Raw genomic sequence first — 26,078 nt, 5'->3', positions numbered from 1 at the left:
CAGGCTAGTGTTTCTGAGAATAATTCAGAAGACACAAGATTAGTTCATCCCAAAGATAAAATATTCTAAAGGGAGAATGAGGCAACCATGAATGAGAAAGAAAGTCAGACCGTATAAAAGCAAAAGAGAGGGCATATAATATGGCAAAAAAATTGATGGAAAGTTAGAGGACTGGGAAGCTTTTAGATATCAAAAGAAGGCAACTACAAAAGCCTTAAATGAGGAAAAAAAAGATGAAGTGTGAAGGTAAACTAGTCAATAATATTAAAAACAGAACTTTTTATCAGATATATAAAGAATTAAAAAGAGTCAAGAGTGGATATCAAGCCTCTGGAAAATTAAGCTGATAGTGATGGGGGATTGAGAAATGGTGGATGAACTTATAAATATTCTGCATCAGTCTTCATGAAAGATACCAGCAGAATGCTAGAAATTTAAGCATGTCAGGGGTAGGAATAAGTATCATTATTAAGAGGAAGGTACCTGGGAAACTAAAAGATCTGAAAATAGGTAAGACACCTGGACCAGATGGACTACACCTCATGGTTCTGAAAGAGGTAGCTGAAGAGATTGTGGAAGATTAGCAGTGATCTTTTAAGAATCATTAGATTCTGTAATGTTTATGTACAAGTGGAAAATTGCAAATGCCTCACAATTCTTTAAAAAAGGGAGGAAAAGAAAGGAAATCAGGGCCCAGTTAGCCCAACTTCAGTGGTTGGGAAGATATTGGTATCAATTATTAAGGATGAGGCCTAAGGGTACTTGGCTAATTTTATCACATGCCTCCAAAGTCAGCATGGTTTCCTCAAGTAGAAATCTTACCTGTTAAATCTGGTGGAATCCTTTGAGGAAATAACAGGAAGGATAGATAGATAGAGTGAATGTTGTTTACTCAGATTTTCAGAAGGTATCACATGAGGTTGCTAAACAAGATAAAAGTCCATGGTATTGTAGGAAATATATTAGCATGGATAGAAGCAACACACACAAAATGCTGGAGGAACTCAGCAGGCCAGGCAGCATCTATGGAAGAGTACAGTCGGCATTTCAGGCCAAGACCCTTCACCAGGACAGGAGGGCCACAGAGATCACAGAGGGGGAGCAGTGAGAGAGGATTTCTCTGAATTCCCATCGAAGAGAAGATTTAAACTTCTTCAGGGTAGGCATCCCTAGAAGGGACTTCTCAGTGTAGTAATCCAATCACAAACATGCTCTTGTTAGCATGGATAGAAGATTGGCTGACTGCCAGGAGGCAAAGAATGGAAATAAATGAGACTTTATCTGGTTGGCTGCTGACAACTAGTGGTGTTCCGCACAGATTGGTATTAGGACGGCTTTTCTTCACAGTACATGTCAATGATTTAGATGACAGAATTGTTGGATTTACAGATGATACAAAGATAGGTAGAGGGGCAGGTAGTCTGCAGAAGGATCTGCACAGATTAAGAGAGTGGACAAAGTGGCAGACAGGGTGTAGGGAAGCGTATGGTCATGCACCTTACTATAGAACGCAAATACAATGTTAGCATTCATTTTCAAAGGACAAGAAGATAAAAGCAAGCCTGTAATGCTGAGGCTTTATAAGGCATCGATCAGACAGCACTTGGAATATTGTGAGCAGTTTTGGGCCTCTTATCTAAAAAAATGCTGGCATTGGAGAGGACCCAGAAGAGGCTCATGAGAATAATCCCAGGAATGAATGAAAGGGTTTGGCAAATGAGGAACATTTGATTGCTCTGGGTTTGTACTCACTGGAGCTTAAAAGAATGTGGGAAAATTTCATTGAAGCCTATAGAATATTGAAAGAATATTGACAGTGGACATGGAAGACACATTTCCAGTAGTGGAGCAGTCTGTACCAGAGGGCACAGGAGGGCACAGGAGAATACAAGGATGTCCCTTTAGAACAGAGATGAGGAGGAATTTCCTTAACTAGAGGGGGGTGTATCTGTGGAATTTAGAACCACAATATGAGGCCATTATTCGGTATATTTAGAGGAGTTTGATATGTTATTGATTAATCATGACTTCAAATGTTATAAGGAGAAGGCAAGGAGAATGGGGTTGAGAGGAATAAGCCATTCAAGTGGACCAACCACATAAAGATTGAGATTAAAAAAGTAAGTCAGAGGCTGGGGATCTTGCAATGATTGCACAAGACTTGTTATGAGGCACAAGTCAGGAATACTCTCTACTTCCCAGGAGGTATGCAACATCAACAATTCCACAGAGGATCACACCTCCCAGGATAAAGCATCTTCTTGATTGGCAACTCACTAACCATCCTTAACATTAATTCACTCTATCAAAGAGCATGGGGGCTGAAGTATCTACTATCTACCAATGTATTGCAGTTACTCATCCGAACAGCTCATGAGAAGGGTCAAATCTGCAAGCTCAACCACCAAGAAGTGGATATCAGGCCACTGGAAAATGAAGCTGATAGTGATAGGTAGATGAAAACAATAGTACCTACAGTTCCCTCAGTAAATCACTCAAAATCCTGACCTGGAAATATATCACTGCTCTTCATCCTTGCTGGGTGCAAATCCTGGAAATTCCATTTTCCACTACAGAGATTGCAACAATTCAAACAAATTTTCAAACACAATTTTGGGTGGGCAATAAATTTTGCCTTGATAGCACTGCCCATATCTCAAAATGAATAAAAATGTAAATGCTTTTCCAAAATTACTTATTTGTCTAATAATTTCTGCTGTAACACTGCACTTACCTGTTTGATCTTGTGTCAAATCCTCAACAGCAATTTGAACCACGTCTGTCAAATCGTGTTCGGACATCATCTAGTTATCATCCAGCATCTACTAACTTCAAAATCAACTAGGATCTGAAACACATCAAATAAAAACAAAGATTAGCACAGTGGAGTCAAATTAAGGGATCTTAGAGAATTATTACCCGGATCATCTCGATCAGGGGTTCCCAACCTGGGACCATGGATCCATGTGGGTCCACGTGCTTAGTCCCCTGTTCTACTTACTTTACACTTATGACTGTGTGGCTAAGCACACCTCCAAAGCTATATTCAAGTTTGCTGACAACACCACTGTTGTAGGCCGAATCAAAGGTGATGAGGAACCGCATACAGAAGGGAGACTGAAAATATGGTTGAGGGGTGTCATAACAACAATCTTTTACTCAAACAATACACACAAATTGCTGGAGGAACTCAGCAGGCCTACTGAGTTCCTCCAGTATTTTGTGTGTGGTGCTTCGATTTCCAGCACCTCCAGATTTTTTTCTTGTTTGTGATTGAACCTCTCACTCAGTGGCAACAAGACCAAGGAGCTGATTATTGACTTCAGGAAAAGGAAACCAGAGGTCTATGAGCTAGTCCTCATTGGAGGACCAGAGGCTGAGAGGGTCAGCAATTTTAAATTCCTTAGTGTTATTATTTCGGAGGACCTGTCCTAGGCCCAGCACTTAAGTGCAATTACAAGAAAGTACGGCAGCACTTCTACTTCCCTTGGAGCCTGTGGAGACTCAGCATGACATCTAAAACTTTGGCAAACCTCTATAGATTCGTACTAGGGAGTATATTAACTAGCTGCATCACAGCCTGGTATGGAAACATCAACGCCCTTGAATGAAAAATCCTATAAAAATGAGTGGATATGGCCCAGTCCATCACGGATAAAGCCCTCCCACCACTGAGCACATCTACATGAAACACTATCACAGGAATGTAGCATCCATCACCAGAGATTCCCACCACCCAGGACATGCTCTCTTCTCGCTGTGAAGGGACAGAAGCACCAGGACCCACACAACTATGTTCAAGAACATTTACTACCCCTCAACCACCAGGCTCTCGAACCAAAGGGAATAACATCACTCAACTTCACTTGCCCATCTTTGAAATATTCCCACAACCAATGGACTCATTTTCAAGGACATTTCATCTATCTTTGCAATATTCATTCATATATTTTTTTACTTTCTTCTTGGATTTGAGTTTTGTTGTTTTTTTGCACACTGCTTGAACGCCCAAGTTGGTGCAATCTTTCATTGATTATGTTATGCTTATTATTCTATAGATTTAATGAGTATGCCCATAAAAAAATTAATATGTGGTGGCATATAAATACTTTGATAATAAATTTACTTTGATCTTTTGAACTGCTCTGAACTTTTGATCGTAAGAATGAGCAGAGTTGTGGACAAAGCTCAGAACATCAAGGAAATGCTATACATTCTGTCGACACCTTGCTGCTTCAGTAAAGCAGCCAACGTAAAGGTCCTACTGACCCCAGACATTCTCTCTTCTCTCCTGCTCATCAGACTCAAGATACAAAAATATGAAAGCATGTACCACCAGGCTCATGGACAGCTTCTACAGCACTGTTTCAAGATGATTGAATGGTCCCCTATCACAATAAGATAGACTCTTTACCATCAACAGATCACTTACAATACCAGAAGAAACAAGACACTGGACCTTTGTTACACACCATCAAGAATGCCTACCGTGTTATACCACGCTCCCACTTCGGGAAATCTGATCACCTGGTTGCACTTCTACTCCTTGAGTACAGACAGAGACTGAAGACTGCAGTACCAGTAGTGAGGACCAAGAAGGTATGGACAAGGGAAGCACAGGAGTGCTTACAGGACTGCTTTGAATCAGTGGTCCGGACCATATTCAGGGATTCATCTTCAAACTTGGATGAGCATGCTGAAGTTGTTACCGACTTCATTAAAACATGTAAGGAAGAGTGTGTGCCTACAAAGACTTGCTGGATATTGCCAAACCAAAAGCCATGGATAAACCAGGAGATAGTCGTCTGCTGAAGGCTAGGTCTGTGGTATTCAAGTTTGGCGACCTAGGTCTGGACTGGAAAACTAGGAATGACTTGCAGAGGGTTATTTCAAGGGCGAAGAGACAATTTCGAATGAGATTGGAGGCGACATGTATGAATGTATGACAACTACAGCAAGACATTACTTCCTGCAAAGTGAAACCCAATAGCATGAATGACAGCAATACTTCACTACCAGATGAACTCAACAACTTCTATGCCAGCTTTGAAAGGGAGCATATAACTACAGCTGTGAAGATCCCTGCTGCAACCGGTGACCCTGTGATCTCTGTCTTGGAGGCTGATGTTAGACTGTCTTTAAAAAGGGTGAACCCTCATCAGGCAACAGGTCCCAATGGAGTACCTGATTAAGGCTCTGAAAACTTGTGCCAACCAACTGGCAAGAGTATTCAAGGACATTTTCAACCTCTCACTGCTACGGGCAGAAGGTCCCACTTGCTTCAAAAAGGCAACAGTTATACTAGTGCCTAAGAAGAATAATGTGAGCTACCTTAATGACTATCATCCAGTGGCACTCACATCTACAGTGATGAAATGATTTGAGATTTGAGAGGTTGGTCATGACTAGACTGAACCTCTGCCTCAGCAAGGACCTGGACCCACTGCAATTTGCTTATCACCACAATAGATCAACAGCAGACACAATCTCAATGGCTCGTCACTCAGCCTTAGACCACCTGGACAATACAAACACCTAGGTCAAAATACAGTTCATCGACTATAACTCAGCATTTAGCACCATCATTCCCACAATCCTGATTGAGAAGTTACTGAACCTGGACCTCTGTATCTCCCTCTGAAATTGGATCCTTGACTTCCTAACCAGAAGACCACAATCTGTGCAGATTGGTGATAATACCTCCTCCTCACTGACGATCAACACTGGTGCCCACTGCTCAACTCTCTCTATACCTATGATTGTGTGGCTACGCATAGCTCAAATACCATCTATAAATTTGGTGATAAAACCATTGTTCGTAGAATCTCAGATGGAGACGAGAAGGCATATAGGAGCAAGATATACCAACTAGTGGAGTGATGTCGCAGCAAGAACCTTGCACTCAATGTCAGTAAGACAAAAGAGCTGACTGTGGACTTCCAGAAGGGCAAGACAAAGGAACACATACCAATCCTCAAAGAGGGACCAGAAGGGCGAGAGTGAGCAATTCCAAGTTCATGGGTGTCAAGATCTCTGAGGACCTAACCTGGTCCCAACATATCCATGCAGCTATAAAGAAGGCAAGACAGCAGCTATACTTCATTAGGAGTTTGAAGAGATTTGGTCAACAAAAACACTCAAAAACTTCTATAGATGTACCGTGGAGAGCATTCTGACAAACTGCAACACTGTCTGGTACGGGGGGGGGGGGACTACTGCACAGGACTGAAATAAGTTGCACAGGGTCGTAAATTTAGTTGGCTCCATCTTGGGTACTAGCCTACAAAGTACCCAGGACATCTTCAAGGAGTGGTGTCTCAGAAAGGCGGTGTCCATTACTAAAGACCCCCAGCACCCAGGGCATGCCCTTTTCTCACTGTTACCATCAGGTAGGAGGTACAGAAGCCTGAAGGCACACACTCAGCGATTCAGGAACAGCTTCTTCCCCTCTGCCATCCAATTCCTGTATGAACATTGAATCCATGAACGCTACCTCACTTTTTAAATATATATATTATTTGTTTTTGCACAATTTTAAATCTATTCAATATACATATACTGTAATAGATTTACTTATTTATTACTAATATTTTCTTCTTCTTCTACATTATCTATTGCATTGCCTCTCTCCCTTCTTGAAAAGTGGAATAATAATTCAGGCCAAGTCCTCTCTCATGCCTTCTGTAATTCCCTTTATTCCACTGTAATACTGATACATCTGACTTTAGCTTCTCCTTCTCAGATTTCAGGGTGAATTCAATATTAATCACTCGCCCCAAAGGTTCTTATACGTTAAGCTCTCTAATCCATTCTGGTTTTTTGCACCACATCCAATCCAGAATAGCTGAACCCCTACTGGGCTCAATCATGAGGTGCTCTTAAAAAAAACAATCTAAGGCACTCTAGAAATACCCTCTCCTGGAATCCAGCACCAACCTGCTTTTCCCAATCTGCCTCCATATTGAAATCCCTCATGACTACTCTTAACATTGCTCTTTTGTCAAGCATTTTCCAGCTCCTCTTGTAATTTCTAGCCCACACCCTTACTACTGTTTTGGAGGTCTGTATACAGGCCCCATAGGGTCTTTTTACCCTTGCAGTTCCTTAACTTTGTCCACAATAATTCAACACTTTCTGACCCTATGTCATCTCTTTCTAATGATTTGTTTTTTACCAACAGAGCAACCTCTCTGCCTTCCGTTCTGTACTTTCGATACAATGTGTATCCTTGGACATTAAGCTTCCAGCTAGAAACTTCTTTCAGTTATGACTCAGTGATGACTACAACATCATACCTATCAATCTGCAACTGTGCTACAAGTTCATCTACCTTATTCTGTACACAGTACTGCATGCATTCAAGTATAACACCTTCAGTCCTGTATTGACTGTTTGTGATTTTGTCCACTTTTTATGTTGCAACTCATCTTGTTGACTACAATCTTACCCATCAACAGCTTCCCCTCACTATTAAGTGCTTCTGTTTGTAAACTAGTTTTCTCATCTTCAGCATTGTCATACACCTTTCCTACGATAATTCTTATATTGAAATATACACAGCTCAGGACAACCGTCACACAATGCTCAACCTTTTGATTCCTAACTTTATCTGAGGTCTTACCAACATCTGCCTCCATGTCTCCACTAACTGGTTCCCTTCTTCATGCAACTCCAGTTTAAAACCCACTGTGCAGCATTAACAAACCTTTCCATTAGGATATTAGCCCCCCCCCCCCCTCCATTTCATGTGCAAACTGTCCCTTCTGTACAGGTAACACACACGTAATGCTGGAAGAACCGTAAATTTGACGTGAATATGCTGTTTCCATTGAGAGTAGGGGAGATTGACGTAAATAGGCTGTTTCCATTGAGAGTAGGGGAGATTGACGTGAATAGGCTGTTTCCATTGAGAGTAGGGGAGATTCAAATGAGGGGACATGATTTGAGAGTTAGGGGGCAGAAGTTTAAGGGAAACACGAGGGGGTATTTCTTTACTCAGACAGTGATAGCTATGTGGAATGAGCTTCCTGTAGAAGTAGTAGAGGCCAGTTCAGTTGTGTCATTTAAGGTAAAATTGGATAGGTTTATGGACAGGAAAGGAGTGGAGGGTTATGAGCTGAGTGCAGGTAGGTGGGACCAGGTGAGATTAAGAGTTCGGCACGGACTAGGAGGGCCGAGATGGCCTGTTTCTGTGCTGTGATTGTTATTTGGTTATATGGTTGACTGTACTTTTTTTCCATTGATGCTGTTCAGCCTGCTGAGTTCTCCAGTATTTTGTGTGTTAGTTGGATTTCCAGCAACTGAAGATTTTCTCATTTACCTTCTGTACAGGTCCCACCTTCCCTGGAGGAGAGCCCAATGATCCAAAAATCTTATGCTCTCCCTCCTAAGCCAACACCTTAGCCACATATTAAATGGTATAATCTTCCTAGTTCTGGTCTCACTAGCACATGAAATGGATCACAATCCTGAGATCACAACCCTGGTGGTCCTACCTTTTAACTCCACACCCAACTCCCTGAACTTCCTTTGCAGAACCTCCCTCATCCTACCCATATCACTGGCACCTAAATTTGGCATGACCTCAGGCTGTTCACTCTCCCACTTAAGAATATCATGGACATGATCTGAGATATCCCAGTCCCTGGCACCCAGGAGGCAACATACCATCCAGGAATCTCATTCTCACCCAGAGAACCTCCTGTCCATTCCCCTAACTAATGAATCCCCTATTACCACAGTGTGCCTCTTCTCCCTTCAGAGTCACAGAGGCAGACTCAGTGCCATATGCTCGATTACTGTGTTTTTCCTGTAAGGTATTTTTCCCCAACTGTACCCAAAGTGGTATACCTGTTGTTGAGAGGAATGACAACAGGGGTACCCTACACAGGCTCCTTAACCCTTTCCCCTTCCTGTGTCCTGCACCTTGGGTGTAACTACCTCTCCATATGTCCCATTTATCATCCTGTCAGCCTCCCAAATGATTCAGGGGTTATTCAGTTCCAGTTCCAATTCCTTAATGCAGATTGTTAGAAGCTGCAGCTGGATGCACTTCTTGCAGTTGAGGTCATCAGGGACATTAGAGGTCTCCCTGTCTTCCCACAAGTGGAGCATTCAACTATCCTGCCTGGCATCTCTACTGTCCTAATTGAGCAAATATAAAGAAAGGAAGGGAAAAAAAACTTAACCTTGAGCTTTTCTTTCCTTTGCTTTCTCTGACTGAAACCTCAAAGAGCTAAAGCCTCAAGGTCACCTCTCTGACTCTGTCCCATCCAACAACGGCCATGGCACTGGCCCCCGCCTTACTTTAATTTTCTCTTGCATATCTGGAAATGGCTGATAGCACTTCATGTGGAATTGGCTATAGTATCTGACAACATTGCTGTTGTAGTACTGGAAACCTGCTCTTCAAAACTAGTTGTGCCTCTAGTAAAGTCACTTCACTGGCAAGTACCTAATAATGTGGCTAATGAGTTGGTGTAGGAGGGATGACATGAGATTTTTGGATCATTGGGCTCTCTTCCAGGAAAGGGTTGTACTTGAACTGGAAGAGGATTAGTGGGAAGGTTTGCTAGTGCTGCACAGTGAAATTTAAACTAGAGTTGCAGTGTGTTGGAAACCAGAATGCCACAGTTAGCGGAGAGGCTGTGGAGACAGACGTAGGTAAGACCTCAACCAAAAACAGGAACCAAACTGTTAAGCATGGAGCAAGTAGTGTCCAAGGCTATGTATACTTCAAAGCAGGAAGAATAGTAGGAAAGGCAAATGAGCTCAGGGTGGGATCAATATCTGGAATTATGATATGGCAGCCATTAGTGACACTCGGTTGCAGGAGGGACAAGATTTGCAGCTCAACATTCCAGGGTGCGAAAGAGTGGGAGGGATTAGAGGAGTATAGGTGGTGTTACTTGTCAGGGGAAGTGTCATAGCAGTGTTCCGTCAGGACAGTCTGGAGTACTCAGTGAAGTGCTATGGGAGGAACTGAGAAAGAAGAAAAGAATAAGCACATTAATGAGGCTAAATTACAGACTACACAACAGTCCAAGGGATTTAGAGGAACAAATTTGCGGAGAGATTACAGACTACTGTAAGAAACATAAGGTATTGTAGGTGATTTTAACTTTCCACACAGTGAATAGGGCTCCCCTACAGTGAAAGGATTAGATGGGATAGGTTGTCTAATCTGTTCAGGAAAAGTTTCCTTAATCGTACATTGAAGTCCCAACAAGACAGTGTGTGATACTTGATCTGCTATTAGGGAATGAGATAGGGCAGGTGACTGAAGTTTGTGTAGGTTAACACTTTGCATCTAGTGCTCACAAAGCCATTAGTTTCAAGGCAAATATGGAAAAGGATAGGTTTGGTCTGCAGGTTGAGATTCTAAATTGGAGAAAGGCCAGTTTTGATGGTATCAAAAAGGATCTGGCAAGCATGAACTGGGACAGGCTGTCACACCATTAGTGCGGCTACTGTGAAGAATGAAGCTACAAATGAGCTCAGGAATGATGAAACTGATACAAATTTGAAACAAGCATGACAGAATCAAACACAGCAGTGAGTAAGCCCTGGTATTTGATGCCCTTACAGGGGCTGGTGATCATGATTGTAAACTTGCTGCAATTCCAGTTCAAGTCTAACTAGACAGTGGCTCCTTACGCTTTCCTAGATCAAAGTACTACAGCAACGTTCTATACAGCACGCTCACGGACAAGCTTAGCCAGACAGGAAAAAGAAACACACATTCTTTTACGCACCATGGGTGAAGAGAAGGTCGTGAGTAGCTACGTCGTTTCAGGTTTAGAAATGGCTGGCTTATAAAGTGTAAATTTTATGAACTGCTTAGCATCTATAAGCAATAAAGTATGCGTCTAGAAAGAGAACGTTCCTCATCAGAAAGATCTTTAGGTATGGTCTCACCTGAAGCAGATTCATTTGCTGGAAATTGAGTCAGAAATCGAGCTGCTGATCCAGGTGAATGTACCCAAGGCATTGGAGCTGTTCCAAGTGATTCATTGTGTTAATGATGGACCCTATGCAATCAGAGCAATACTGGATTGGATTATTAATGGACCAATACCATGGTGGTTGAAGAAACTACGCTCAGACAGAACTGACAGGCAACAGGATTCCAGTTTTAAAAATAAATTAGCTTCGGCAGCAGCCATTCAAGACAGAATTTCCTGAATGTGGTCAATTGGAACAACATGGTTTGTCAAGACTTGTAAGACTTTAAGACTGCTTACCAAAAGAGAGGACATTTGTATGAATGTTGAGATTTCCTGAAACCTGTGCCACAGTAGCATATAGTTGTAGTTATTATACTATAATAATTAGGGGGCTGGAATGTAGGAGCCATGTATCTGTTCTCTATCTGCATTGTATTCTGTGTTGTGCATTTATTATGTTTATAATGGTAGCTAGTCACGAATGGGAATGTGGGAAAAGCAAAGGGAATAAGTTTCATATTTGTGCTTTGTTCAGGGCATTTTGGAGCTATGGGCGATGGATGTCATATCTTTTATTGGCCTCTTAGTTATGCTTAATTACATTGAAGTATGCTTAAGCTTCATTGTTTCAATATTGTATCTTTGCTAATTGCCAATAAAATATCGAATACATACCTTTGACTTTTGGAACAATCATTTTTGGAGTAACTGGAGGGCACATCATACAAGTATAACAAATCTGTGGGGGTTGCCATCTGCAGCAATTGGTTAGTTAAAATTGGCCACTCCAGTATTTATATAGATAAATATTTGGTAGTCTATGCATAAATAATGAGCTAAAGAACCATTTCCATGTGGTTTCACTCTACAATTGTTTTCAGTTTTCAAAAAATTTTCTTTTCAAAAATTATGCAGTGGTCAAGTCAGCAGCCTGCCATAATTTTCTCAAAGGCAGTTAAGATGGGCAATAAAAATAGCTATCACTGGCAATAACTTATTAATAAAATAGAAAATAAATGAGATTATTTTCAAAAGTAGAAACAGGAAGAAAGCAAACAAAAGGACACATAAAAAACTGCAGATGCTAAAATATGGAGGGAAAAAAATCCACTGGAGGAATTTGGTGGGTCAAGCAGCTTTGGAGGCAAACAGTCAGTCAACTTTTTGGGTTGATCCACCTGGACTGAAAGAACCAAGGAGAAATAGCTAGTGCAAAGAGGAAGAGCAAGATTTGACAAGCAATATCCAGGTAAGGAAGAGTAATAGGCAGATGGAAGAAGAGTACAAGCTGAGTCAGATGACTGCCACGTGATAGGAAGGCAGCATGAAATCAGGTGGGATGGGAAAATGGAAATAGTGGAGTTAAAGGAATCCTAATTGAAGAATTAAGAGGAACACCCAAAAATGCTTGAGGATCTCAGCAAGTTAGGCAACATATATGGAGAGGAATAAATAGAGGATGTTCTGGGCCAAGACCCTTCATCTGAACTTGAAAGGAAGGGAGAAGAAACCAGAATAGGCAGGTGGGGGGAGGGGGAGGAGTACAAACTGGCAGGTGATAGCTGAAGCCAGGTGAGGGAGATGGTGGTGAGTGAGGGAAGATGGGGGAGGGGGGGAATAAAGTGAAACTGGGAGGTAATCGGTGTAAAAGGTAAAGGGCTGAAGAAGCCCTTCACCCTGCAGATTAAATCTCTTACTTAGGAACTATGTGAGATCCTCTCACTGCTCTCCCTCTGTGGTATTGGTTGCTCTCCGACTCTTCGACAATATGCTTACCCAGACTCAATATCACAACCACAAATCCTTCCTGGAAACCAGTCTTCATCAGTCCTTTGACTTCGATGATTCAGCTTGAAATGTTGACTGTTTATTCCTCTCCATAGATGCTGAATTAAGAGAATGTGTGTGATGGACTGATACAGTGGGTTCAGAGGGGGAATGAGGTAATTCAATGTTCACACCATAGGACTGTAGACTATCCAGGTGGAATATGAGGTGCTCTCGTAATAGAGGAGGCCGAGGACAGACTAGTTGGTCTGGGAATGTGGAAGGGTGCCTAAAAAGACTGGTTGTTTGACCAATATTTTAAGAATTGCTTTTGAAACAGATGAAAAATACAACTTCAGAAATAAAGTGTTGTAAGCCAAAGAGAAGGGATACAAATAATTTTCTCAAATTGTCCAAATCAATTGAATGTTGTTCAATTAAGCTTGTCATTTTTCGCTTTATACACATAAAACACTGTGATCTTGGGGAATCAGAAAACATCAAAACAGCAGATAGAGTCAAAAAACTGTAAAAACAGATGAACGTCCTCTGGAAGCTACAAGGTGCAAAAGCTCTGCATTCCTAAATGGATTTCTACAGATTAAGCAGGGCTTTGTTTGATTTAAATTTTCTAAATGGTATTACAACTTAAATTTTGGTTGTATATACAGTATGTGGAGTCAGATTATAATAAACTTGAACAAGATCAAGGAGCATCCCATTAAGTATCCAAAGAAAGGCTACTGTTAGAGATCATTCTGAAGTTATGACATTAAAGATAGCATAATTATAGGTTACCTAAAATAAGAATCAGTATCCCATTGAAACTACATAGAATAAGACAATAGAATGTTCTAGCTATTAGCACATTGTTAAAGAATTGTTAAAGGTGTATCCGTGCCACTTAATGCAGTGCAGGACAGATCTGTTTTGTCCTTTAGCCTGTTCTGGTTATTTGTATAATCCTAGAGCCATCCCTCAACACTGTAACAAAAGGGGTATACTTTGGGTGTCTAGGTTTTGGAAGACACCAGCAGTAAATACTTACTACTACTACTTTCTACTTTACTTTATGGTCACCAAGCAATTGACACTAGAGCATACAATCAAGACAGCGATATTTGATTCTGTGCTCTGAGATCCCTGGAATACAAATCAAAGTAAATATAATAAAAATTTAACTTATAAATCATAATTAAAAAAATAGAAAAGGGGAAGTAAGGTAGTGCAAGTCAGGTCCGGATATTTGGAAGGTACGGCCCAGATCCGGGTCAGGATCTGTTCAGCAGTCGTATCACAGTTGGGAAGAAGCTGTTCCCAAATCTGGCCGTACAAATCTTCAAGCTCTTGAACCTTCTCCCGGAAGGAAGAGGGACAAAAAGTGCGTTGGCTGGGTGGGTCGTGTCCTTGATTATCCTGGCAGCATGCGGTGTAAAGTGAGTCCAAGGATGAAAGATTGGTTTGTGTGATGTATTTAATTTGAGACTTGCTCACCTGATGATTCACTGTGTGAACAAAGATTTCTATATTTCAGTTAGAGCTTCCATGTGACTCAGCTTTAGGCAGTCAGATTTGCAGCCTCGCCTTAGATACAGTTGTGAGCCGCTACTTGGCCAGCGACCTTAACAGTTTAAGGGGTTGAATTTATTTATTTTAAAGAGTAGTACCCCATGCTTAGATCTGTTCAGGTTAGCAAAACCATGAAATTTCTAAGAACACGCTGGTGATCTGAACTGGTAGATATGAAAGTGTGGCGTATGTGCATTTGTGTTTGGTTAAATAACCATATTGGGTAGTTTGGTGAAACAGGGCCAACAGTTGCAAAAGATGGTTACTGTCCATTCAGGACACCAGAGGGATGCTTGTGTATTTGTTCGGGTGGCTGTATAGTAGTATAGATATTAGTGAGTGCATGTGTACAGTAAGAGTAAGTTTCAAACTTTGGAGTAAGAGTTTTATAGAAAGCAAAAGTTACTCTGTGGGCAGGGGCCACCTGCATGGTAACTAAACATCCATGTCTGATGGTTTTAGTTAGCAAAGACAAAGGGGTGAAAATATGGAATGACAAGCAAGAGAAACTCTGCAAATGCTGGAGATCCAAGCAACACACAAAATGCTAGAGGTGCTCAGCAGCCTAGGCAGCATCTATGGAAAAAAGTACAATCGATATTTTGGCCCAAACACTTCAGCAGATATGGAATGATATGCACTGCAATGAGTCAGCAGGAAAGGAGGCAACCAAGTGCCATGAATGAGAAAGCAGCATTTTAAAGACTGGTTGACACAGGTCAAAAGTTTGAAGAGGATGTGATCAAATCATCAACATGTGAAATTCTGCAGATGCTGGAAATCCAAAGCAAATGACACAAAATGTTGGAGGAACTCACCGGGCCAGGCAACATCTATGGAAAGGAGTAAACAGTCGACATTTTGGGCAGAGACCCTTCAGCAAAAATAAAAGTTGTACACAATTTAATGAAACACTAATTCTGTCCCATTGAAATTACATAGGGTAAGACAAAAGATGAATGTTCCTGCTCTTCGCACATTTTTAAAATGTGCACCCCTTCCTAATGTAGTGCAGACAGCTATTTCGTCTCAACATTCTAGTAATCTGAACTGTAGTTAAGGACTTATTGTTCATAGCTTTTAGTTGAAGAAATACAAAACGTTGTCAGGAGAGCGATTTTTTGGGCTCTCTCCTGAAGGTTTGCTTTGTGAATACTTTTAGATTTCCCAGTTACAGCTTCCTTGTGACTCAGTTCTAGGTCAGTCTCAACACCACTATCTCTCACACTCCACTTACACATGGAACAGACTCCAAACCAAGAATCTCTAAAACAAAAGCTTTTTGCTCAGGACAGCTTTATACACTCTTCTTCTCAGGTCCCTTAAGTACTGGCAACCAATCCCAAATCAACTGATAGCACAACAGGCAAAAACATCCCAATATACAGTAAAACTATGATAATCTGGCATGTTTGGAACTTTGATGGTGTACATTAGCTCAACTTCCATACACATTGGGTGATACTATTAAAACAGAACAGTTGGATAATATGTTCTTTAGTGAACCCAATAAAGGGAGCAGCTCTGGCTACAAACCTACTTAAATTCTTGACTCAATCAACACACACACACACACAAAATGCTGGAGAACTCAGCAGGCCAGGCAGCAGCTTATGGAAAACAGTGGTCAGGCTGAAATGTTGACTGTACTGTTTTCCATAGATACTGCCTGACCTGCTGAGTTCCGCCAGCATTTTGTGTGTGTTGCTCAGATTTCCAGCATCTGCAGATTTTCTCGTTTTAGATTGACTCGTGTTTCAGACCACAACCCCAACTACAACCATATAACTTGTGTGTGCTCTGAATAACCCAGCTCATATTGAAGTATCAGTTGAGTCAGATATACAACTAGCAGGATTTCCCATTGATCAGATGGACAACTGGGGCTTTGCACACTTCTTTTGATGAATTAAAAAAGTTAAACAACAGTAAGAAGAATTGACAAGTTTAACTTCCCCAATCACAAGATCAATACCAAAATGAACAAATAAAAAGGAATAGTAAAATGAAATTGTGGTAATAATTGCAAAACAAGTCACAAATCAATTTAAATTTTATTGACGTTCTTGTCCAATATTGATAATAATATACAGGACATTGTAAAATGGATAGTAAAATAAAACAGCACAAATAATTCTTACAAATGATATAAAGCAACACATTTACCACAAAAATGACTAAAATGAGTTCATAGAGAATTATTTTTCCAATTTTAATTGATTTCCTGGAAAAGAATATTTTAAAAACTATCACTGATAGTTTTAACAGATGGTCTTAACAGATGCCCGATCACTGAAGAGGTAAGATAGAACAGAAAAGCTGAGGAAATCAGCAGCAGGAAAGGTGGGAGCAAACTAATACTGTAGACCAGGGGTCCCCAACCTGGTTAGGTTCCATGACATAAAAACAATTGGAAACCCCTGTTGTAAAATATATCTGAAGGATAATGGGTACCTTGGACCAGTAACAATTGTTAAATTATGGTGATGTCCTTTAAATAATAAACACGCAAGTCTCAGCAACCAAGACCCCCTTTCATGTTCTCAAGGCCTCATTTGTACTGTAGAATTTTGTACAAAGGGCAACACATAAATTAGGCATATGCTTTGCTTTAGTGCACTTCTGTAACATGCACCAAGACCTATCAGAAGAATATCTGGTCGTGGCCTTCTGCTCAACCAGAAATGGTTGCCCAAGTTTGGGCACCCCAATCTAAACCAGCATTATATAGAGTCAGAGTTGTACAGTGCAAGTATGGACTCTTCAGCCCAACTTGCCTATGGGAACTGTGATGCATCTACACTAATTCCGTTTTACTGCATTAGGCTGTCTCCTTCCACTCCTTTCCTATCTAGATACCTTTTAAACAATATCAATGTATATTGTTTCTACAACTTCCGGTAGGCTTATTCAATACAACCGCTACACTGTGTGCCCCTCGAGTCTCCTGGACATACCATGCTGGTGCCGCAATATCAGGCAATACTTGCGGGTTGCCCCCACCCCAGCACGCATTTTGGTATGTTCACTGTGTTTCGATGTACGCCTGATAAATAAGTTCATATCTTGAATTATTTAAATTCCTCCCTCAGCTTAAAACCATGCCCTTGAGTTTTAGACTTCCATACCATGGGGAAAAAAAGGCTAAGCACATTGAGGTACAAACATTTTTTAAGTTTTTGGTGTTATCTTTTATGTGCTTAACTTTAGCCTTCAATCCTATAATAGCAATATTTAAAGGCATTTAGACAAGCATATGAACAGGTAGGAACTGGGGGATACAGGTCACATACAGGAATGTGAACAGTTTAATTAGCATCATGATCAGCACAAATGACCTGCTCCTGTGTTGTGTGTTCTATATCCCGAAACAAGGACTGCTCAAATCAACATCTATCTGTTGACTTTACCAAAAGTCCACTGATTTCATTAGCTTTAGCTCCGCCCAGATCAGCATCTTCCTGTAAATACTGAGCTTTCTTAACAGTAAAGCAATTTGGCGATTACATAGATTTACCATCCCCAGTTTTACTAAATTTTTCCTGTTTTCCAAATGCTACATTTTTCCTGAAATCCACCACCTACTACATAATTATTCATACATCCACGATTCTAACTTAATAACTATGTGGTTTTTGTCTGGCTAATCATTGAAAACTTGTTAAATGATATACAACAACTGATTGCATTAACAGTCACTGAATAGAAAGGCTGGTTAAACAAAGGAGTTCATTATCATTTCAGATATTTATAAAAGCCTCTCGAAACTTTTAAAACCCATCAGTAGTCTTGAACCAAAGCTCCTAAATCCTGCTGTGTAAAATTCAGGGGTCTCCTCGATTTCCTATAAATTACAAAGGCAGCAGATCATCAAATATATTTAACTTTAGTTGTAAGTATGGCTGATTTCATACTAGCTTCCAAAACAATTTTTCCTGAACTATTGCAAAATACTCTTGATATATTGATTGGCTAGTTTTGCACTAATTTAGACAACTCCTTCTCATACAGAGAACTTACAAAGAACATGAATCATAATAGAAGTCAAAATAGTCCATGTTCCATTAGACGAACCAATTTATTGACCAAGCAAAAGAACCAAATTATAAAATGGAGCAAAAACTCTTTATTATAAGGATGTTAAATATTATGGGGAGAAGGGAAGGGAATGGGGTTGAGGGGGAAAATAATCAACCATGAATGACTGAATGACATACTCAGTGGGGTGAATGGCCCAATTCTAGATTCAGTCTTGAGGATTTTAGTTCAACAATTTCCATTCAGAACCCCCTAGCATCTACCCAATCTTTCTCAGAATCCTTATCATCTTATAATTATTGATAGCTTATGATTCTGATATCACTTACTAGTAAGTACTGATCAACTTAAAACTGACTGCTTTATTCCTCATTTTTTTTGTCCATTAAGCTTTTTTATTTAACCCAAACTCACGAAGCTATATTTTAACATGTTGTAATTCTTCTTACCAATACATTCAAACATTTTCCCAATGAATTGACTCAAGGCTAACTTGACTGTATTCATATTTTCTCTCCATTTCAAGATCAGCTTTACACTAAGATAAACAATGCAGCTGTCACTTTTCAGATTTAGCCCACCAGGTCTATTAATAAAGAAACAGTGTTGTCAGCCACTCCACCTCTCTCTACAGTATCACATAGATTAAACCAATATAGAAATTCTGATTTCCTTTCTTGAAGAATATCAATGATCCAAAGAGTAGAACAAAGCTAAACTAGACAATTCCCAATCAGTCTACCTTCATTCATCAATAAACAAATGGAAGGTGCTGTGAGTATTTCTAATAAATGGTAGTGAATACTCTACAGATCTCCAGCTTCCAATTTTGTTCAACCCTTTGTCCAAACCAGGAAAAGAGAGGCATTCCAGAGGCAAGGCAAGAGTAAGAATTCCAGAGTTTTAGGTCTTTGGTAGATCAAATAGTCATGCACTGGACCAACAATTTTGGAAATGAAATAAAACAAGTACTAATAAATGCAACATTTGAAAAGTCAAACCTGTAGGCAACTAAAGCTCATTTTTTAAAATTTATAGATGGATTTGAGACAGGGTTGAATAGGATGAAGAAAAAGATTAATCAGAAGCAAATGGATTTGAAAGCATAGAGATTTTCATGACCTGTTGAATCAGTTTCTTCACCATCCTGTTTAACCGTCAATGAAAATAAATCCCCAGTTCTAATGCAGGATATTTTATTGCATGTTACAATTAATATCACAATGTAGACAAAAGTCTGCTTTTTATTAATTTCAAACAAAGCCATCCAATTTTAGATATTCACTTGAATATTTTAAAAATGGGACCAATAGATTAAAAATTTACCAGTCAGGCTGCAATTTAATATCTGCATTCAAATACCTAAAACATTATATGCACACTAATTGAAGTGGCATTTCTCACAGGAACTACCCATTTCTCAATAGAACGTAAACACAAAGTGTTTACTCGTTGTGCATTGGGAATAAGATTTCTCATCACTGTAAAGACTAATCCAAGAAATACAGACATTAAAAAAAACTGAAAGTGTTTGAAACAGTAAAATCGTCCAAGTGAAACAAACGCATCCTTTTCAAATTCCAACACCGGCAATGCCAGGTCGAAAGGATTGGTGCACCAACTCATGTTCACAGTTTGCTGTTTTTTTCAAAACAAATTGCAATCTTGGGCTTTTTTTAAACATATCTTTTTTTCATTATTTTCTAATTGCAATTAATCCAATGTTTTAAGATATTTTTACATTAGAAGTGAGAAGCGTTTCAAGACCCACTTCAGATATCTGCAACTGCAAGCAGGAATAACAACTTTACTCTCAAGGCCTGTAAGCCTTCGCTGTCATGGCCATGCAAAACCAGCACATGTTCTCCTTTGGTCTCTGGTTTCTGAATGATACTGAAATTGCCGATACTACGAGCACCAAACTACGGTAGTTACAAAATACTATATATAGTTATAGACTGTAGAGGATTCATAATTGCATAAACATAAAAGCATCAGCGGACATGGCTCTTTCTGTCTTCATGGACTGTATTAGCATATCATTCGTCATGTGAAAATTGGCAAATTATTTTGTTCATTTCAAATAACTTGAATTCCGGTACTAATACAACTCCTCGGTGCTTCATCTATAAAAAGAGCATTGTATTTAAATCCTTGACGAATCTGCGGTTTTAATTTTTTTTTAAATTTCAGCACATTATCAAACCATTTTAGTTGTGTACAATAATAATGCAGTTACCGAATTTATTCGAATTTATACATGATCCGAGTTAGAAATATATACACATTCAAAAAATAATGTTTAACGCCAACCTGGACTTTTCACCTCATGAAACATTATTTCTAGTTCCACCGATGTAAAATACAAAAGACCGAAATTGGAATTCTGTGGTACCGTAACAGTTTTCACTAATAGAGAATGAACGAATACGCAATCGGCAAGCTATCCCTAGCCGTAATTACCGTCTTCAATCATTATTACCTTGTTTGTTACATGAAACATAAAACAAGACTACAGCCAAGAATTATTAAAATCGGGCGTATCTCCTGTAGGCCGCTCCACCTGAAAATGCGGCGCTCGTATAGGCATATTTCTAATAAAAATCGGCACATTCCAGTCATTTCCCTGGCCAAGACAGGCGAACAGAGCAGACACAGTTTACAAACGAGAGCCGCACTATCGCGGTGGTTATTACCGTTCAGTTCTCGTTTCTTGCTTGTTAAAATCCGATAATGGCGTCCTTCCTCGCGAGAGAATCGCTCCGGCACAGCAACGGCTTGGCGGCAGGCAACTAAAATGGCGGCCGGCTGGCCGGGCGGGCGGGCGGGCTGCGGGTCGCGCGTTCGCTCGCTCTTTGTGCTTTGCCCGACGCTCCCGCAGGGGGAGAGCGAGGCTGCCTGCCCACAGTCGGCGCAAGCAGCGAACCTCGGCGGCGTGCGAGCTGAACTTTACTGGTAATTTTTATGTTAAGACTTGTTTTATCACCTCGTCCCCACCAATATGTTAAAAATCCTTTATAAGTATCAAAGAAAAATCATGAAGCAGCACACTCACAAAACAAAAAATGAAATGTAGGTTCATTTCCTTCTCTTGTCATTAAATCTACTGAACTGAGATTTTGTTTGAAGTGATGTTCACTGTTCTGTTTGTTTTATTTCCGGTTTGCATTTCATCGGGGAACTTTAATAAACGCAGCGGGTGCCGAACCATTTTAAATGAATGCTGCCGATTTTTTTTTGTTTATATTGGTGTTTGTTTGATGTGGTTCCGTTAGATTCTGAAATGTGACATTTAGAATTTCATTTTGAAGGATTACTTCCTCATAAATTTGGTTAGGTTAAACTTGTTATATTGTTTCAGTTCCTTAACGGATAAATCTATCGATACACGTTATCAATTGTTAGTTGATTTGGTACTTTCCTGGGTCCAAAAGACCTGTCAGAAATGTTTTCTGGTATGTCCTCTGAATCTGGGCGGAATACTTGCCTAACACTGTCATATTATCAATAAGCTAAATCAATTAGTTTAAGTGTTCAATAGTAGAAAAAGAATTAATGTAGATGGGGAATTAAAAATAACAGAATTTTTTAATGACTAAGGAGCTATCTATACAATAAGATTCCAAAGTGAAAAGCAGAGAAAAGACATAATGCAAACTACAAGAACATGATTGTGAAAATGAGTAATTGAGATTATTCTTCAATGGACTGTCCTAGTAACAGTATCATGAATGAAGATGGCAATTATTTCTGGTAATATGGAAAGATAGGCAAGAAGGCAGAGGAGGAGAAGTGGTGCTTTTGATTAGGGATGAGGTCAGGGCAATTGTGAGAAATGATAGAAGATCTACTGAGCAGAATGTTGCATCCATCTGGGTAGAGATTAAGAATGGTAAAGGGAAAAAATCACTGGTGGGAGTTGTCTAAAGGCCACCTAATGAAAATATTGTAGTGGCAGAGGCAATTAACCAAGAAATAACTGAGGCTTGCAAGAACAGTTCAGCAGTTGTCATGGGGGATTTTAACTTCCACGTAGAATGGGTGAATCAGGTTGGTCAAGGAAGTCTTGAGGAGACTTCATAGAATACATCCGTGATTGCTTTCTCGAGCAGCATGTTAGTAAACCTACGAGGGAAAATGCTATCTTAGATCTAGTCCTGTGCAGTGAGACAGGTAAGATTAACCATTTTGTAATCAAGGATCTTCTTGGAAAGAGAGATCATAGTATGATTGAATTTCACATACAGATGGAGGATGAAATGGTTAGATCTAAAACTAGTGTATTATGCTTGAACAAGGGAGACTACAGTGGGATGACGGAAGAGTTGGCTAATGTAGATTGGGAGCACAGGCTATTTGGTAGGACAGTTGAGGAACAGTGGAATACTTTCAAAGAGATTTTTCACAGTACTCAACAGAAGTATATTCCAGTCAAAAGAAAGCACAGTAAGTGTGGGGAGAGCCAGCCTTGGATAACTAAGGAAATAAAAGATAGTATCAAATTAAAAGCTCATGAGTACAAAGTCGCAAAGAGTAGTGGGAGACTGGAGGATTGGGAAAACTTTAAAAAGTGTAAGAGAACAACTAAACAAGAAATAAGGAAAGGGAAGATAGAGTATGAAAGTAAATTAGCACAAAATGTAAAAACAGAGCAAAAGTCTTTATAAATATATAAAGCAGAAGAGGGTGGCTAAAGTTAACGTAGGTCCCTTGGAAGACAAGAAGGGGAAATTGCTTTGGGTGATAAGGAACTGGCTGAGGCATTGAACGACTATTTTGTGTCAGTCTTCACGGTGGAGGACATGTCTAATATGCCAAAGAAGGATGTTAGGGATGAAATGGGAGGAGAAGACCTTGATAAAATCACTGTCACTAAAGAGATAGTGATGAGCAAACTGAAGGGTCTGGAGGTAGGTAAGTCCCTGGTCCTGATGGGATGCATCCCAGGGTGCTGAAGGGATTCGCGGAGGTTATAGTAGACGCGTTGGTAATCATTTATCAAAGCTCTCTAGACTCTGGGCAGGTCCCGGCAGATTGGAGGACAGCAAATGTCACGCCACTTTTTTAAAAAGGATGTAGGCAAAAGACAGGCAGTTAGCTTAACATCTGTAGTTGGGAAAATGCTTGAAGCTATCACTAAGGAAGAAACAGTGGAACATTTAGAAAGGAGTAGTTCCATTAGACAGATGCAGCATGAATTCAGAAAGGGCAGGTCCTGTTTGACAAACTTACTGGAGTTCTTTGAGGACATAATAAGTTCAGTGGATAGAGGGGAACAGATGGATGTCATATACTTGGATTTCCAGAAGGCGTTCGATAAGGAGGGGCACAAGGGACTTTTAAATAAGATACGGATGCATGGAGTCGGAGGAAATGTTTTGGCATGGATAGTGGATTGGTTAACCGATAGACGACAGAGTTGGTATAAATGGGTGTTTCTCTGGTTGGCAGTCAGTGGTGAGTGGGGTGTCGCAGGGGTTGGTGCTGGGACCACAGCTGGTTACCATTTACATTGATGATTTGGAAGAGGGGACTGAGTGTAGCGCAGCAAAATTAGCTGATGACACTAAACTGTGTGGAAAAGCAAATTGTACAGAGGATGTGGAGAGTCTGCTGAGGGATATAGATAGGTTAAGTGAGCGGGCCAAGGTCTGGCAGATGGAATACAACTTTGGTAAATGTGAGATCATCGACTTTGGAAGAGCAGAGTATTACTTAAATGGTGAAAGATTGCAGCATGCTGTTGTGCAGAGGGACTTGGGAGTGCTTGTTTGTGAATCGCAAAAAGTTGGCTTACAGGTTATTATGAAGGCAAACAGAATGTTGGCCTTCATTGCTAGAGGGATTGAATTCAAGAGCAGGGAGGTCATGCCGCAACTATACAGGGTACTGGTCAGGCCGCACCTGGAGTTCTGTGTGCAGTTCTGGTCTCTGTACTTGAGGAAGGATATACTGGCTTTGGAGGCAGTGCAGAGGAGGTTCACCAGGTTGATTCCAGGGATGAAGGGGTTAAGTTATGAGAGATTGAATCGCCTGGGACTATACTCTCTGGAGTTCAGAAGAATGAGAGGGGATCTTATAGAAACATACAAAATTTTGAAAGGGATAGATAAGGTAGAAGCAGGAAAGTTGTTTCCATTGGTAGGTGAGACTAGACTAGGGGACATTGCCTCAAGATTCAGGGGAGAAGATTTAGGATGGAGATGAGGAGAAACTGTTTTTCCCAGAGAGTGGTGAATCTGTGGAATTCTCTGCACCAGAGAGGCCATTGAAGCTTCCTCACTAAATATACTTAAGAAACAGTTAGATAGGTTTTTACATTGTAAGGGGTTTAAGGGTTATGGGGAAAAGGCAGGTAGATGGAGCTGAGTTTATGGACAGATCAACTATGATCTTATTGAATGGCGGGGCAGGCTCGACGGGCTGGATGGCCTATTCCTGCTCCTAGTTCTTATGTTCTTATGTTCTTGAAATAGGTTATCTCTCAAAGAGGAAGAAAGGCATTCAGAAAAGCCAAATGGAGCAGTACTCGAGAGGGTTTCGGTTAGAATATAATCACATTCAGAATAATTAGGACAGACAAATACAAATATAAAGAAGAACTAACCAGTGAGTTGGAAAGAAAATATGATTCAGTTAAAATGAGAAACAAAAATTGCAAGGCAAATTGTGGATTTTGCAGAGGAGAATTGACATAGTTAATGAGAAGCAAATGACATCCAAGCCCAGACTAACTGAGGTTTATTCCCAGAGATTAAACTAAGCCAGAAAAAGTAAGACAGTGACAAAATATAAGATTTTTTAAAATGGAAATGAAAATAGTAGCTAAAATACAAGATAAAATGAATGAATTTTGTAATTATACAAACCAGAAACGGGTGGTCAATGATTTAATTTGCATTTATTCTGATAACTTCCAACGATAAGTCGATTTCCCTCTTTGTGGATTTTACCTGACCTGAATATTTACCAAGTTTTTGTTTTATTTTCAGATTTCTAGCATCCACAATATTCACTTTGGTATTTTCTATCTGCTTCACTAGGAGAGGGTGCTGCTGATGCAACAGTGAAGGAGGAAGCAGTAGCAATGTTGGATTGAATAAAAACAGATTGAGATATTTAAATGTTTAAAGTCCTCAAACGGAATTATCTGAAAAAGCTGTAATGCTCACTAGATTATTGAATTACATAAACTGGAAATGCCAGAGGCCAAAGACATTATCTTCTAATTGCCTTGTAATGTGGGGATAGTAGCAAAGCTATTAGAAGATTATAAATGGTACACAACTGCTTATAAAATGGGATTGTTCTTTAATTCAAAATATATAGGTTAAACTGGAAGCTACAGACCAAAAGCCTCCTTTTAGTAGTAGGAAAATTATTAACAAACAGTTGTTGACTTAGCAAAGCTGGGAATAATTAGAGAGAGTTGGCATGTGTTTTGTTTTACGAGACAAATCCTATATCTCAAGTCAAATTTGAGTTTATTTCAGAAGTTGTTGTGAGCATTGGCAGTCCGTGATCCAAAACATGAGAAAATGCAGCTCACTCAGGTTCGCCAATTGAGTACGTAATGCATTGAGTCATGGCAGTTTGGTGTTTTGAGCAGTAGTCAGTCAGCAATCGAAATTAATTGGCAAGAACAAAATAAAATAATGGAGGGACAAGTGGAGCGGCCATTGTTGGAGTGGATAGTGTTAGGGTAGGGATTTTGAGGCTTTGGCTCTTGGCTTTAGTGAGAAGAGGCTTGAGTGAAAG

The 26,078-nt window shown here is 40.0% G+C and overlaps 1 protein-coding gene across 7 annotated transcripts in view; it reads right to left on the bottom strand.

Annotated features, from left to right (window-relative positions):
- banp (BTG3 associated nuclear protein) overlaps window positions 1-26,078 on the bottom strand; it is a 190,204-nt gene that overhangs the window by 152,919 nt on the left and 11,207 nt on the right. For 5 of the 7 annotated variants that reach the window (XM_059993016.1, XM_059993021.1, XM_059993020.1 and 2 more), the window contains exons 1-2: window positions 21,017-21,142; window positions 2,735-2,848 (exon numbers count right to left, since the gene is read on the bottom strand). In XM_059993016.1, coding sequence (XP_059848999.1) covers window positions 2,735-2,804 — 70 coding nt within the window. In that variant the 5' untranslated portion in view covers window positions 2,805-2,848; window positions 21,017-21,142. The other 2 variants (XM_059993018.1, XM_059993019.1) reach the window with 2 other exon arrangements.

This window comes from Hypanus sabinus, chromosome 17 (genome assembly GCF_030144855.1).
Source record: "Hypanus sabinus isolate sHypSab1 chromosome 17, sHypSab1.hap1, whole genome shotgun sequence".
NCBI lineage: Eukaryota > Metazoa > Chordata > Chondrichthyes > Myliobatiformes > Dasyatidae > Hypanus > Hypanus sabinus.
This window is presented reverse-complemented; position numbering and strand designations above follow the sequence as displayed.